Source organism: Antechinus flavipes, chromosome 1 (assembly GCF_016432865.1).
Source record: "Antechinus flavipes isolate AdamAnt ecotype Samford, QLD, Australia chromosome 1, AdamAnt_v2, whole genome shotgun sequence".
Lineage (NCBI taxonomy): Eukaryota > Metazoa > Chordata > Mammalia > Dasyuromorphia > Dasyuridae > Antechinus > Antechinus flavipes.
Window position 1 is genome coordinate 59,133,353 of NC_067398.1, and position 15,390 is coordinate 59,148,742.

General features: G+C 42.5%; 1 protein-coding gene across 1 annotated transcript in view; it reads right to left on the reverse strand.

The window, feature by feature from the left end:
- Positions 1–13,686, reverse strand: part of EFCC1 (EF-hand and coiled-coil domain containing 1) — a 73,104-nt gene extending 59,418 nt beyond the window's left edge. The window contains exons 1-2 of the mRNA XM_051983629.1: positions 11,000–13,686; positions 4,248–4,657 (exon numbers count right to left, since the gene is read on the reverse strand). Of these exons, the coding sequence (XP_051839589.1) occupies positions 4,248–4,657; positions 11,000–11,737 (1,148 nt within the window). The 5' untranslated portion in view covers positions 11,738–13,686. The remainder of the gene's footprint in view (positions 1–4,247; positions 4,658–10,999) is intronic.
- Positions 13,687–15,390: the final 1,704 nt, after the last annotated feature.

Sequence of the window (15,390 nt, forward strand, 5' to 3'; positions counted from 1 at the left end):
ATTCTGGGGCAAAAGGAAAATTGATGGGGATGTCCTGAGGGCCACAAGCAAAACCAGGAGGGCCGTGCAGCATGGAGAGCCTGGAACCATCTGCAAAATGGAAGTACTGGATGGAGCTCACCAAGGAAAGAGTGGAGTTAGAGAGGTAGAGGCAACTTCCAGGATAGACAGTAAGGATCATCTCCCCAAATGAACTTAAATATAGTGGGGGAAAAAGTGTGTTTCACTCTCATTCCAGATGTATAATATCATCTGTGAAGGACCACTTTGTGGATAATGATAATAGACATTTATATAGGGCATCTGGATAGAGCACTCATCTTCCTGAGTTCAAATCCAGCCCCCGACACTTACTAGCTGGGTGATCCTGGCCAAGTCACTTCACATTGTTTGCCTCAGTTTCCTTATCTGTGTTAAGGCCTAGGATCCAACATTTTCTCCAGTATACTATGCTGACTCTCAGGAAATTAATAATTGAATATATTTTTAGACCCCCGAATTCAACATTCTCTCCAGGATGCTATGCTGTCTCTCAGGAAATAAATTACTGAATATATTTTAATCACTACTTCTTTAGGGAAGACTCTTTCTCATTCCTTAAAGGGCTGTTCTCTATGTCCCAGAGTCTGCTGATTAATTATGCAGCTAGAGGAACAGTGTATAGAGCACTGGGCTTGGAGGCAGGAAGACCGGAATTCAAGTCTACTTCAAATACTTCTTCCTCCTCAGAGGTTTTCCTAGAACTGCTCTTGCCCTTCAAATACTCACTAGCTGTGTGACCCTAGGTAAGTTACTTAACCTGTTTACCTCCATTTCCTCAATTAAAAAATAAAAGTAATAATAGAACTTACCTTGTAGAGTTATAATGAGGATCAAATGAGATAACATTTGTAAAGCATTTATAAAAGCACTTGTAAAGCACAGTGTGGAATTGTCACTCTATAAATGCGTAGCCCTCTTCCCAGCTCGCTGTCCCCTGCTCAGATGCTTCCCTGGTGGACAATGGGGCAAGAATAGCTATAAGCTTCTATATATCAGAAGCTTTCTTAACTCCCCACATGCCCACCAAATGTTGAATCCCTCTTCAGCACCTATTAAAGGCCAGTTAAATGCAGGACCCTGTCCTAAGGCATGGGGAATACAAAGGCTTGGAAGTTTGGGAAACTGAGGTTGAATTCCCATATTTCACTACTTAAAAGCTGCATGATTATGGGCAAGTCAACTAATCTCTCTGAACTTCAGTTTTCCTTATTTAAAATGGGAGAATGATCGCATCTGTATTATGTAGGCCCTAAGTTTTCCATGATGAGCAAAAGAAATTATATATATAGGATGCCTTGCAAACTTAAAAGCAATATGTAAATGTCTACTATCATCATAGAAAAAAAAAAGTAAGACCTAGTGAGGAGCGATGGTTTCTTGAAGTCACAAAGAACTGTTTTCCTACTTTATATAATTAGTCAGTTTCCTGGTTTTTTGATTTTGCTTTTTTCCCTTTGCATTAGTGAATATAACTGCTCCCATATGTCCATCTTCCTTCTATCTGTCATTCTTAATTAAATTGGAGTATTACATTACATTTTAAAAGGTAGTTTTGACTGAATAAATCAAGAAAATCATTCTAGCCCATTTAAAGTGATAAAGTGCCCTGATACATTAAGGATTCAAGGGCAAATCTTAACCAAAATTGTGGGTTTTAAGTTCAGGGAGAAAGTCCTTGAATGAAATGGAGTGGGATCGAATAGGAATGAGTTTGGATATGCTGAGGAAATGTGGTCATGCCCTAGAAGATGTCTGCAAATTACTGTACAGAAATAGTTGAGAACAAAAGTTATTTCAGAGATTAGGGCAAGAGCAGTTCTAGGAAAACCTCTGAGGAGGAAGAAGCTTTGGCTTTAACCTCAGACTAAATCTCCTTCCCCAGCTTCCTTTGGCTCAAGAAGGATCTCAAAAAGTCCGGAGGATTGGGATTTCCTTCAATATCCTAGTCTCATACACTAAGAGATTCTAAGAGAGCATCAGCAGGATATAATTTAGGAAAGCAGATTCACCATGGCCTTTGAAGATCCAGGAAAGAAGCTCAATTATGTTTAGGGGGAAGAGAAGAAAAAGAACTTATAGCAATCAAGGGTCAGATGTATTCTTTAAGCTTAAGCCTCTCTCTCCCTGGATTCTGTATGTACTGGTAGACAAGTGTGTCATATACCTGTGTGTGTGTAATATTTTGTACCAACTGTTCTTCCTAAATTATTTTAGTAAATACCTCTTTAAAAAGCAACTTAAGGCTGGCTGGTTAAATTGGTTATCAAATAACAGTCTTGTTGGGAAGCACACTGGTGGAGGCTCATGAACTGTAGCACTAGAAATCCATCCCAATCCCCTCAGGGTACTCCTAGTAACCAGGAGGGACATGATACCCACCAGCCTAACCCATTAGAGGGAATGGTATATATATATTCAAGTTTCTGAGGTTTCTTGCAGCTACAAAATTACATATTTTTCTTTTTAGTTCTTATAATTTTTGTTTTCATATCGCTTTCATTTCTAAATATAACTCTCCACCCTGTCCTCTACAGAACTGTCCTTTGTAACAAAGGATAAAAATGAGAGGTGGGAATGGCTAATTAGAAAAATTCATGAACACGGCAACCAAATCTGATACTATCCAGCTTCTTAAATTGTAGTTTGAGACTCATTGTGGGATCACATAACTGAATGTGACAGTAGTGAAATTATGATTTATTATGAGTAAATGTTTGATTTGTATATCTATTTTATATACGTATACACTCCAGATCACATAAAACTTTCTTGGGAAAAAAGGGGTTGGAAGTGGAAAAAATTTAAGAAGTCCTATATAATATATGTAACATTCTACACCATTAATCCCCTTGAAAAGAAGAGAAGGTACATTTTTTTCCTCTCTTTAGGACTAAGTTTGGCCATAATTAACATAGTATTCAATCTTTTTCCTTATTTGTTTATTTATTTTAAAAATTCTATTATAGTGACAGCCTGGCTTCAATCTGTTTCTCCAGTTTTTTCTCTCAAAATATTTATTTTGTCTACTCTAAATTCCTGCCAATTGGATTATTCTCCACCCCTCATTCTCCTCCTATCTCTCTCATTTTCCATTTTTTTTCATTCTGTCCTGATGTCCTCCAAATGACTTCTCCCCCATCTCCATTTGTCTGAATCTCTCACGTCCTTCACTGTTCTGTTCTGGAACCCTTCATCCAGGAAGCCTTATGGCACTATTTCCCTTCTGTATTCCCAACATTTTTCACAGTGGCTGTCATATCGTCAGTGTTGATTAAATGCTTGCTGAGCATATGTTTTGTTTTGTTTTTTTAAATTTCAATCAACAGACACTTATTAAGCAACTCCATGTACCAGGAATACAACACAAAGAATGAACAATCTGTACTCAAGATGATTTTGTATTCTCATGGGTAAGGCAATAGTACAAATAAACTTTGAAATGTACATACATACATGTGTATATGTACAAGTGTACATACATATATCCTTTTATATATGTATATGTACATTTATATATATACTATATATAAACTTTGGTATATGTGTAGATATATATAAATATATAAACATATATGTATCTGTATACACAAACACACAGATAGATGAACGGATAGACAGATGGAAAGATGGATGGAAGGATAGATGGATAGACAGATGGACAGACAGATAGATGGATAGACAGACAAACAGATAAATAAATAGATGTGTGGAAGGATGGATAGACATATGGCCAGATGGATGGCCAGATGGATAGATGGATGGGAGACAGATAGATGGATAGATGGATAGAAAGATGGGTAAATAGACAGATGGATGGAAGGATGGATAGACAAATGGACAGATGGATGAATGGACAGACAGACACTATTGAAAACTCCTTGAGATCAGAAGCTATGCTTTTACCTTTTTTAAAATCCTTAGCACTTAGCACAGTCTCTGGCACATAGTAAGCACCTAACAAATGCTTGTTGACGAAATAATTGTTTCCCAGGACAAGCCCTGATAATAGTGACCAGCGGTCTTGAAAAGGCTTCCGGACTGGGCGGCCACTTCACCTGCACGCTCGGTCCTTCCCTCCTCCCAGACCGGAGAAGGTGCTGTAAGTCATCCCTGTCTCTGTGTCCCTGTATAAAGAAGGCCCTCACCCCGCCGGCGGAATGCCCCTTGGCCCCGCCGCCGCCCGCCAGTTTCTCCCCAGACTGTACCTGTAACACTGCAGCTCCAGCTCCAGCTGCTGGACGCACATCTGTAGATGCAGGACTTGGGTGGCTTGGGCTTCCAGCTCCCTCACCTTCCCCAGGCCACTCAGCACCGCCTGCCTGGCTTCCTCCACCTTCTTCCTCATGTCCGCCTGCTCCTTCTTGAGGTGGCGGTTGCAGTCCTCCGAGGCCGCCAGGGCCTCCTGGCACTGCCTCAGCTCCTTGGCCAGTTCCTGGTTCGCCTGGATCGCCTCTTCGATCTGACCGTCCCTGGAGCCCCGAATCAGCTCCACTTCCTTTAGCACACTCTGGAGGCCTTTGGTGGGTGGGGGCGTCCCATGGGTGGACAGCATCCTGGGCCCAGGAAAGCAGCCGCTGTCCTGCTTGTGACTGGCATGGCTCTTCCAGAGTCCCACCTGCCAGGATGAGATGGGAAGATAAAAGCTCTGGTTTCACTTTCCCCCCACCCTTCGACTCCATTTTCAGCTTCTCACTTAATAAAATTTGATATCCATCTAGCACTTTCCAATTGACAGCAGCACTTTACGTATAGTATTCCGTTTGATCCTTCCAACAACTCCCAACAACGAGATTAAATGGGTTCATCTTGTCCAACCATCTCATTTTACAGATGAAGTTACAAAAACAGGGGCAGCTGGGATTTAAACCCAGGTCTTCCAAATCCAACAATCTTTCCATTCCCATGAGAGTGGGATCCATTCTCCAGGAAGGGGACCTTCTTGTGATTTTACAGAAGAGGAAATGGAGGCCCAGAATGGATCCGTAACTAACCCAATTTCTGAGAGCAAGTACGGACAGTGCTAAGACATTAGACCAGATTCTCTTACTTCCAGACCAGACTCCTTTCGTTCCTGGTCAGTTGGCTAAGTACCCTGTCCAAGGAACCTGCTTGATTCAGAAAAAATACACATACTACCTCCTTGGATGGTTGCTTTGAACATACCTGGAAGAATTTACTGACTGGTTAAAAGTATTTTGTCTACAGGAAGTAAAGGTAATGAGAACCATAACTAACCATCTTTGTTGTTAGAGCAGACAGCACAAATCCATGTCTTATAGGATAGCTTTTTATGGCAAAGTCAGTTTGGGTGGGGAAATATAACTCCAAAGGCCTTTCTACCATGGAGACTGGGAGAGGAAGGGGCGTGTGGGTCTGGGAGGGAGCTTATCCGAGCTAGGATGGCTAGGGGAGAAAGCCTCTTATTTAGTAGCTTCCTATTTTAACTAATTGTTTTTATTAACAAAGTACTAAACTCAGTTATTTCTACCTTGACTGCAAGCATAGTCAACACCTTGTGAGTTTTGATGTTCTGGGACAAAGCTCTGGTCACCCTGCTTAGTTAAGGCTCTGAGCAACATTTTTTGGACTATATTGTTACATTCAAAAAATCACAGTTATTAAATTTATTTTCTTTTTTCTTGGAAACAGGCTTTCATGCCATTTCCTAGAGTCTCCTCAATTGGCTGAATGGACACCAATCTTCATCTTTATCTCCTCTGAACTGCACCCTCACACTCTGCCTCTGATCAGTGAACTTTGGCTCTGAATAGTGAACTTTTGCCTTAACTTGGCTGGAGCCAGACCTTCATACCACTTCAAAATCATCTCCATATTAGGTAGCCACTTGTATACCTCCCTCTCCTTTCAAGCTCCCATTATTGTGTTTTCTTTTCCCCATTAAAATATAAGCTCTCAGGAGCATTGAGATGGTGCAGTGGATAGAATGCCAGTCTTGAAGAAGGGATATGTTCTCTCCTATTCTTACTCTTATCTTCTCTTACTTGAATTATTATAAATGATGATCAATAGAACGCAAATCCCTCTCCTGGAGAGGAAGTAGAGAGGGGATGAAGGGAGATCAAGAAGAGAAGAGGAGGCTTGGAACTGATTCTGGAATGGCTTCTGAGTTGGTTTTCCTATTTCCAGTCTTCCTTTTCCAATCTTTCTTCCACACAGGAGGTGAAAGAATCTTCCTATCCATATTGTTCAGTCATTTCAATTGTATCTGATTCTTGATGACCCCATTTTGGAGTTTTCTTGGTAAAGATATTGTAGGGATTTCTCCAGCTATTTTACAGATAAGGAAACTGAGGCAAACAGAATTAAGTGATTTGCTCAGGCTCCCACAGTTATTACGTGTCTGAGTCTAGATTTGAACACATGAAGGTGAATATTCATTGCTCCAGGGCCAGCATGCTATGCACTATGGCGCTACTTAGCTGCTTATAGGTTCTAGTCTATCCTTCCAGATTTATTTCACATTATTCACCTTCACCAGATTTATTTCATGTTATTCACATATATTATTCAATATATGTCAGTCAATAAACTTTTATTAAGTCTATATGTGTCAGGAACTACACTAAGGGCTGAGGACACACAGAAAGGCAAACAACAGTCCCTTTTCTCATGGAGCTCACCATTTAGTGAGGGAAACAACATGCAAACAAACTATATACCTACAAGACATAAACAGGATAAATGGAGGTAGTCTCAGAGGGAAGGTGCTAAGATTGAGGAGGATTGGGATAGGCTTCTTGCAGAAGCTGGGACATTGGTTGGGACTTGAAGGTTATAGAAAAGACGAGGAGAGAGATACAGGTCAGGGGTCAGTTAGAAGGGGGTTGGAAGTGGGTGAAGGAGAGGGGACAACCAGTGAAAACACTTAGATTTAAGGAAGTCTGGTGTTCAAGGATGAGCAAGGAGAACTGTGTAGACACAGATTTGTGGACAGAACATGTAAGAACAGAAATGTCCTCCCTTCTTTTATAGAAATTCTATCCATTTTCCCAAGCATATCTCAATTTCTTCACACTGGACAACCTGAATGAGGCTTTTCGTTGTCATTTCAGCCCTTGCTAATATCTCTCAGATCTGAACTCAAAAAGAACTCATTTAGCACATATTTTTTGCTTAATTGCTCCTTAGAGAAAGAAAATTAATGTCTATGAAATAGATAGGAAACTCCTTGAGGTCAAGGACCAGATCTGTTGTATCTCACATTATTTAGCACAATATCTATCAAAAATACTTTTTGGTTGACAGATCATCCAGCACACTTTGGACTGTAGTTCAAATTCTAGTCTTGCTATTTGTAACTTCTGTGAGCCGTGGGGTCAACTAAACTGTTTCTTCCTTCTTGTAATAGCCCATCAACTACTTGAAACCAGTTATCTTATCTCTGCAAAATCCAGAATTGATTCTAAATTTGAATTATACCTCTGCTGTCTACTGATCAGGTAACTTTAAATAAAGTCAATTGGTCTCTCTAGGCTTCATTTTTCTCATCTGTATAATGAGTGAACAGACTATATCAGAGATTTTCACTGTATTTTTTTAAATGTATGAATTAATTTAAAACTTAAATACAAAATGCCAGTGGATTTTTAAAGTTACTCAATCCCATTCAACAACAACAACAAAATGGATCATCAGCCTCCAGGGTAATTTAATATACAATCAATATTTTAAAATAATTTTTTAAACTACTGTTTAAGTTGGAAAATTTTTAGCTCAAACCCTTTGGACCCTTAAATCCCTAAAGGGTTCAATTATTTATAAGGATCCCTTCAGCTAGATATACTGTGTCCATAGGAATCCATCCATGTTTTTTTCAGTTCTCTGACTTTTAAAACTCTATATAATGCAGTTTGGTCAAAGGAAAAATGGTCTGAGATCTGAACTTAGTTTCCAAACCCGCTGGTTATTATTCAGCATAACCTTAGGCAATTCACTTACCCAATCTTAGGCTCAGTTTCTTCATCTGTAAAATGGAGACATTAATACTATTACTACTTCTTTTGAGGTTGCATAAATAGAAGATATAGAGAATATTACAAAATGTTTTGTGAGGAAAACATTTTGTAATATTCTCTATAAATATCTTCTATCATTATCACCTAAAACCTTTTCTATATAGGAGGGGCAAAAAGCCTATAGAAACAATATAAATGAAATCAGCATTGAAAGGCAGCAAAGTTGATCAAATAACAGTCAATGCTAGTATGTACTGTCAAAATATGTCCCCTTTTCCTGAAAACAATGAATAAATTGTTTCTGTCCGTGTGCCAATGTACTTTGCAAAAGGGATTGTTTGGGTGTTTGGTGTGAAGTGTCTGTTTTGTCAAAACAAAATGTATCAACCACTAAATGGCTTTATGAAAGGCTATAGAACTTGGTTCATCTAGTTATTCCTCCAAATGCAGTTTACTGACACACCAGGTTGTAGATAAGAGATATAGGTTGTTGTGTGTAGTTCAAATTGCCTGGCACTTCAGCTTCAGCTGATGAATTAGGGGCAAGGGAATGAAAAGTTTTAACTGGATAAATGCAGTATCATATAAGTTACTAGCAGGAAGGGGTCCCAGTGGGGATGTTTGTCTTGGATCAGATTTCAAACCAACACACAAAAGGCATTAAAAACCACAAGTACTTTTTTGGACACTTCAACTAAATTTCTGGTATCCAGCTAAAAAATCAACACAACCCTATGTATTTCTAAGAAATATTCCCCAATTGGATCTAAAAAATGATGTTATTTTATGGCTAGGTGGTTTATTTGGCATGACATATCATCTCTCAACAAAGAAGTGTGAAAAAGTTTAAGAAAAAAGCTGATACATTTCATCTGTGTTTTAATACATCAGCCTGTTAACTGCAGCACTAGGGTGTATACTTCCAAATATACAACAGGCCATTCATGTCCCACTGGAGATGACATGATATTTCCTATCCCAGACTAAAACCTGGGGTTCGCTCTTACTCCTGACCCAGAGAGGTATATGGCATACCATGTGTGTCACTTAACTTAGATATCTGAGTTTTATTTCCTCATGCATAAAGTAGAGATAATAATGCCTATAATATCTCACCCAGAGGGGCATTGTGAAGCTCCAAAGACAACACTTTACCCCCTCCCTCCAGCATTATACAAATGCCAGTTATATTATTCTCCTTTCTAGATTTCAATTTCTCACCCGGAAAACCATAAATTTGGTTTCGATGATTTGTAAGGGTTCCTTTTGACATTCTACAAGAAAAGTCACAGATCAGTGAAACAAACAACTTGTTCTTAGCTCGCTTTGATCACAAAGGATTAATGAGCCACTTTTCCAGGGAGCTGTGGTGAGACTGGACTGCAGTTCTGGCTTTGTGCTAAATACCCGCTGCACAGATTTCAGCAGTGCTAGAAGCACTGACCTCTTCTTTCAACACAATGCAATCCTTAGAAGGAGCAGTTCCTGGCTTAAAAATCTGAGTTTAAGACCCCAGCAATTCTCTGGCCAAAACCTCAGTTCCAATTACATGGCAGGGATGAATAGCTAGGTCACATTGACATTATTTAATTATTCTGTACTTGCACTTAAACTACCATCTCATCAAAGTTTTCTCTTAACTCAGCAGAGGGCTTTTCCCCGTGCCAGGCACTGCCCTCAGAGCTGGCAGAGGTTCTACCTTGTGAATTTTTGCGGCTTGGTTCTATGATCACACAAATGTTTCTGATACCCATCTATCTGCAGGTGTACAGAATTTCTACTCAAACTACTCACATGCAATATATAGCCCAGCAGGAGCAAGTCAAAATATTTAATTCTCCAATTCCAGGAAAAGTGTAAATCAGAAAATGTTTAGAGAGAGGACAGCTCCTTCTAGGCTAGTTATGTGTAAGAGGTCTGGGGCTGGGGATACTGATCATCTTATGCAAGTAATGAAGGATCAGATTGATTTATCAAACCAAATAGATCACATACATAGACATGTTACATATAATTACTAATTACATATTTCAGTACTTCAGTGGATTTGTGGTCTCATCTTTGAGCCACATCTATGGGTGTTCCTTCTCCTTTGTGGGTATCCCTTCCAGGAGGCAGCTGGTAACTCATCCTTATCTCCCCATCTTCTGCAATTCTTATGTCCATGTCTTTCAGAAATCACTTTGAGAGCTGAGGGACGGAGGGGAGGAAAGGACAAGGAAGAAAAAGGATTTTCCTCCAGTTCTCTTAACATTGTAAGGATACTAAGAGAAACAAAGAAAACTAGATGGCCTGAGAGCTGCATCCTTAAAGGGATTATGCACAACACTGCTCAAGTTCAAATGCGCAAGGATTTACAGAGCTGCAGGTTTGAATTTAGCAGCCACGCAAAAACTCCCTCTCGCAAGGGTACGTTTCTTGGTTCTTAGAGAGCTTTCTGGGGGCGCAGAGTGGAAGGAACCAGTTATTAAGGTTCAGTCTATGCCAGGCATTGTGCCTAGTGACACACTGTCAGTATGTCTGAGGGAGGTTTTTGAACCCAGGTCTCTCTGGCTCAAAAAGCAGATTACCTCTAGATCACTCTAACCCACTGCCTCTATGACTGTAATAGTGAGCTTTCAAAGCATTTTCACATGTCCTGATACAAACTCTATGAGACTGGCAGGAGTATCTTATTTTTATACCCATTTTGTAGACAAGGAGCCTGAAGCCCAGAGAATTTAAGGGGTTTATTCTGGGCCAGACACCTCGATAGTGACAGGGTTGGATTTAAGTTTGGGGTTCTGCCATCTTTAAATACGGTGTCTCCCCCCACCCCACGCTCATTAGGAGTCTGATGCCCGAGAGAGAAACACTGTCTTGAGTCCTCTGGGGAGTCTAAGACTCGGCCTCACAGGACTGTCTTAGAAAAAGGTGAGAGGACTAAGGTGCAGCACACGGGCTTCTCTTCCTCCCCGTGGCCCTCTGGCTCGCCGGCTCACCTGCAGTGCCAGGCAGCGGGCGTCGCTGCTCTGGAGGGCGGCTCTCATGTCCTCCACCAACTCCCGAAGGCTGGCGTTCTCCTCCTCCAGCTTGGCAACCCGGTCCTCCGCCTGCTCCAGGGCCACCACCTCCTCGTAGCACTCCCGCGAACAGCCCGCAGAGCCCGCGGCTGCGACTGCAGCGGCTGGAGGGGAGCTCCTTGCGCGTCCGGACGCAGCCGGGCCAGCAGCCGCCCCGGGACGCTCCCGGCGCCGGCGCAGGGGGCTGCGCAGCCGGATCTGGGTCTCGATATGCTCACTCTCGGGTCCCACGGGCAGCCGGCTCCCCTCGGGACCCTCCCGTGCCCCAGCTCGGGTGCTGAAGTAGCCACAGAGGCGGGCGTGGAATTGGCGGAAGGTGAGCTCCGGAGCCAAGTCGTCCCAGAGCGCCGCGCGTTCTTCCTCGTCCTCCTCTTCCTCGCCGCATCCCCTCTCGGTGTCTAGGCTGGCCCCAGGCCGTAGTCCCAGCACCTTGCACAGCACGCGAAAGTCCTCCCCGGGTAGACGACCGTCTCCCTTGCAGTCTAGGTGGTGGAAGACCTCCTGTAGGTACTGGTCCAGCCCGGTGGCCAGCACTACGATCTCGTTTTCCACGCCTCGATCTAGACGGTAGTGATGGGCCAAGGCGCTCACAAGCCACTGCGTCCGGCGCGCCGGGCGGCGATAAGGGTCCCAGGCGTCCGCTGGCCCCAGGTCCATCGCTCCTCCAGTCGCCCGGATCCTCTTCTCCAGACCCTTCTTTCCTTCTCCTCTTCCCCGCTTCTCCTGCTACCCGGGACTCCGACCCGGCTCCCTTTTGCTGCCGGGCATCGCTCTAAGTGAGGAGGGAGCCTGCCCCCCAATTCCCCCGCCTGCAGCCCGGCCGGCCGCGGGCTGGAGAGAACCCGAGCGACAGGAAACTCCGGGAGGCGCCGGCGTCCTTTGGGCCCCGGCGGGGAGGGACAAGTAGGAGAGAGCGGATAGACGGGCTGCGGAGCCCCAGGACTGAGGAACGTCATCCCAGGGAGGGGCTGCCCGCCCACTCCCCTCCCGCCGCCCTCCTCTCCCGGTCCCAGCGGCTCTCAGAGCCACCAGCCCCGGCTGTCCGGTCCTAGCGTCCTGGCGGTCTCAGGCGGCCAGCCGCCCTCCAGTGAGGCGCCCCTTGACCCCCTTCCCAGTAACTTCTGCGCCCTGGCAGCTCGGATAGGCCCCCTGGGACCCTCTTCCGAGCAGGCCCCTCCCGCCACTGAACAGGTGGGTAGGGGGCTCCGAGTCAGGGGGCAGAGGTTTTGCCCTTTTGATTTATGTTTTCTTTTTTATTTAGCCCCGGATCGTGAGCATCGCCCGGGGTAGGAAGGCTTCCCCGGGAGAACTCCCCCGCGTGCATTCTGTTCAAGTTGCAGTTAGCTCGTGATATTCTGTAAGGAAAATTCTTCGAGGACTTATAAATCTTAGATAACGGAGTTTCCCTCGTGGGGGAAGCGTCGACGAATAGGATTCGACTTCAAATCCCTGCTGTGGCGTCTCCTAGACCTGTGAACAATTCATTTCAGCTCCGTTTCCTGGTTTGAAACGATCTACACCTGCTTGTAAACTCTGAAGCTTTAATAACACCGAGCTAGTGTGATTATCGCTTAGATTTAGAGTAGCACCGACCCAAAAAGAGTCTAGCTTAACCTCCTTATTTCTAACACAATAGGAAACCGAGGCCCAGAGAGTTAATTGATTTTGCTCAGGGTCACAAAGCAGTAAAGACAAGAGACAAGATTCAAACTCAGGACCTGCGATTCTAAATACAGCACTTTTTTTGCCTACATAAGTGTTCTCTAGTGTTACCATAAAGCCTAATTCAGGTTAATTCAAATACACAGTAAATTATCTACTGGGGATGATAAAACAGTCTTGTGGAGGGGGCAAGAGGATGCTGTTTTGATATTTTTGTTGCCTCTCTTATTCCCACCTGCTCTCCCAAACATACTTCTAAAAAAATCTGGGGAAGTATTAGGAAATGGAAGAGAAGATGTTGGCAGTTCCCACTGGGCAATTCTATCAGCCAGATAGAAATTAATTGTAGAGAGAATACAAAAAATATCTGATCTTTTCTGGGAAAACTGCATGATTTAAGACTGAAATTTAGGGTTATTGAGAACATTTACAAGCTAGTCTATGTCCAGATTATTCTCTGAGATCTGTGAGATACATGTAAAATTTTCCCAATGTGCAAGACACCATGCTGTGTACTGAGGGGAATGCAAACTCCAGATCTGGTTGTTTTGAGAGGCAGATGAGTCTTTGGGCAAGTTGCTTGTCATATCTGAGCCATTGTTTTCATGCATCTAAAATGGGTTAAGAGGGGTGTGGTATGGTGGTGAGAGGGCCTGCCTTGGTATTAATTAGCATGCATTTGTAATTATTGAATTAGATTTTATTTTTCCAATGAACAAAAATCTATTTTCTCTCTAATCTCCTCTCTCCCCCAGTTTTTTTTTTTTTTTTTTGGAGGGGGGATCCCTTATTAACCAATATAAGTAGTCAGGCAAAACAAACTCTCACATTAGCCACATTCAAAAATCTCATTCTGCATCTTGAGTTCATTTCCTCTCTGCCAGGAGTTAGATACCAGCATCCTTGTTGTGTCATTGTGTTGAAGACTGTCCTTAAATAACAATTTCTTATTCAGCGCTGTGTGTGTGTGTGTGTGTGTGTGTGTGTGTGTGTGTGTGTGTGTGATACACAGAGGTAGACACAGAGATGGAGACAGATACACACACACACACAGAGAGAAACAGAAAGGCAGAGAGACACAGACAGGCAGAAAGAAAGAGAAGGAGGGAGAAAGAGGGAAGAAGGGAGGAAGAAAGGAGGGAGGGAAGGAGGAGACTTAGAATGTAAATGGGAGTTATTTCTTGCTGCAAAAAATTACATACCCCATTTGAATTCATTGAAGTTCTATTTTTCACTTCAGCCTGGAATACGCTTTTTCCTCCAGCCACCCTATTCCAGGTCCCCAGTACTTCCTTCACTCTAATAGTAGCTTTAGGAATCTAGAGATACCTCAAGATATAGTTCTCATATTTTATGCACTCCAGATGATATATCCTCCTTGTATTCTTCTCCCTTCCCCCATCTCTTCCTTCCTTTGGCCCTAGATACAAAATTCTTATAGTTCTGCCTTTATTGTTCAGCCTATGAATAATGAACTTGATTTAATGACTGAAACAGCTAAAAATGTACTAAACTGGCCTCGACAAAAAAAGGCAACATCAAAACCACCACACGGTATCTGGAGCTATCAAGATACAATAGGGATACAATAGCTGGTGATTCATTGTGTTTCAGGCCTACATGGGAGGACTTAATGAACTAATTCCAAAAGGCAACTTTCAGAGGTTCATTAATATTTAAAAATATAATCTTTTAATAGTTTTTCCCCCCTAGGGGAAACAAATCTTTGCTTCTAGTTTTTAGCTGGGAACACACTGGCACTGAAGGCTATTTAGAATAGAATCCTTCCAGACCTTTCTGTTTGTGACAGTGTTACCAGGAGTCTCAGAAAGAAATTTCAGTTGGATTCACAAGGTTTTTGTCTGACGTTCAAAGTAAGTAAATTCAATGGTTCTGCTCTTTCTTTTGTATTTGATTGGGGGATGGGTATGTGTGCTGAAGAATCCCAGTAAAGAAATGAAAGAATTTCTTCTTTTATTTAATTGTTTTTTTTTCAAGACATCATTTTTTTTTTTAAAAAAATCCATCACAAAATTTTCTTGTTGTTGAAAACAGAACATATCCTACAATTTCCATTTGCTTATTATTTTGTCATTTTAAAAATCTTTTTTCCCCTCTTTTTAAAATGCCTACATGAGCTGGGGAAGTTTGCAGAAAGAAATGAAAAGAAGGCCTCCCTAGGAAGATGACTGAGCCCTAAGGTCTTTTTCTGGTTCGGTGACTAGAGGAGGCCCTTTAGTTCTACAGAAAGAACATTCCCCAAGCTATGAAGGGTCAACCCCTCTGTGCCTAGAAAGTGGTTGCAATTGCTGGGGGGGTGAGGGAAGGAGAAAGAGTGCTATAAAAGAAAACACAGGGGTCCCCCATTCTTCAGGAATTTATAATATGGTTGAAAAGACTTTGCCAGCTGTAAAGCAACATATAAATGTAAGCCGATATTATTTGGAGAGATAAAATGTAAAAAAGTTAAGCCACAAAACAAAAGTAGAGCAATAGGATCCAAACTAGGGAAATGCCACAAGATTGGGTTTGAATTAGGGACCAAATGAATGATACAATTCCTTACAGGGGATTGATCCCTGATACATTGGCAGGGAGCAGTTAGGTGTCAACAGTGGATAGAGAGTATTGGGCTTGGAGTCAGGAAG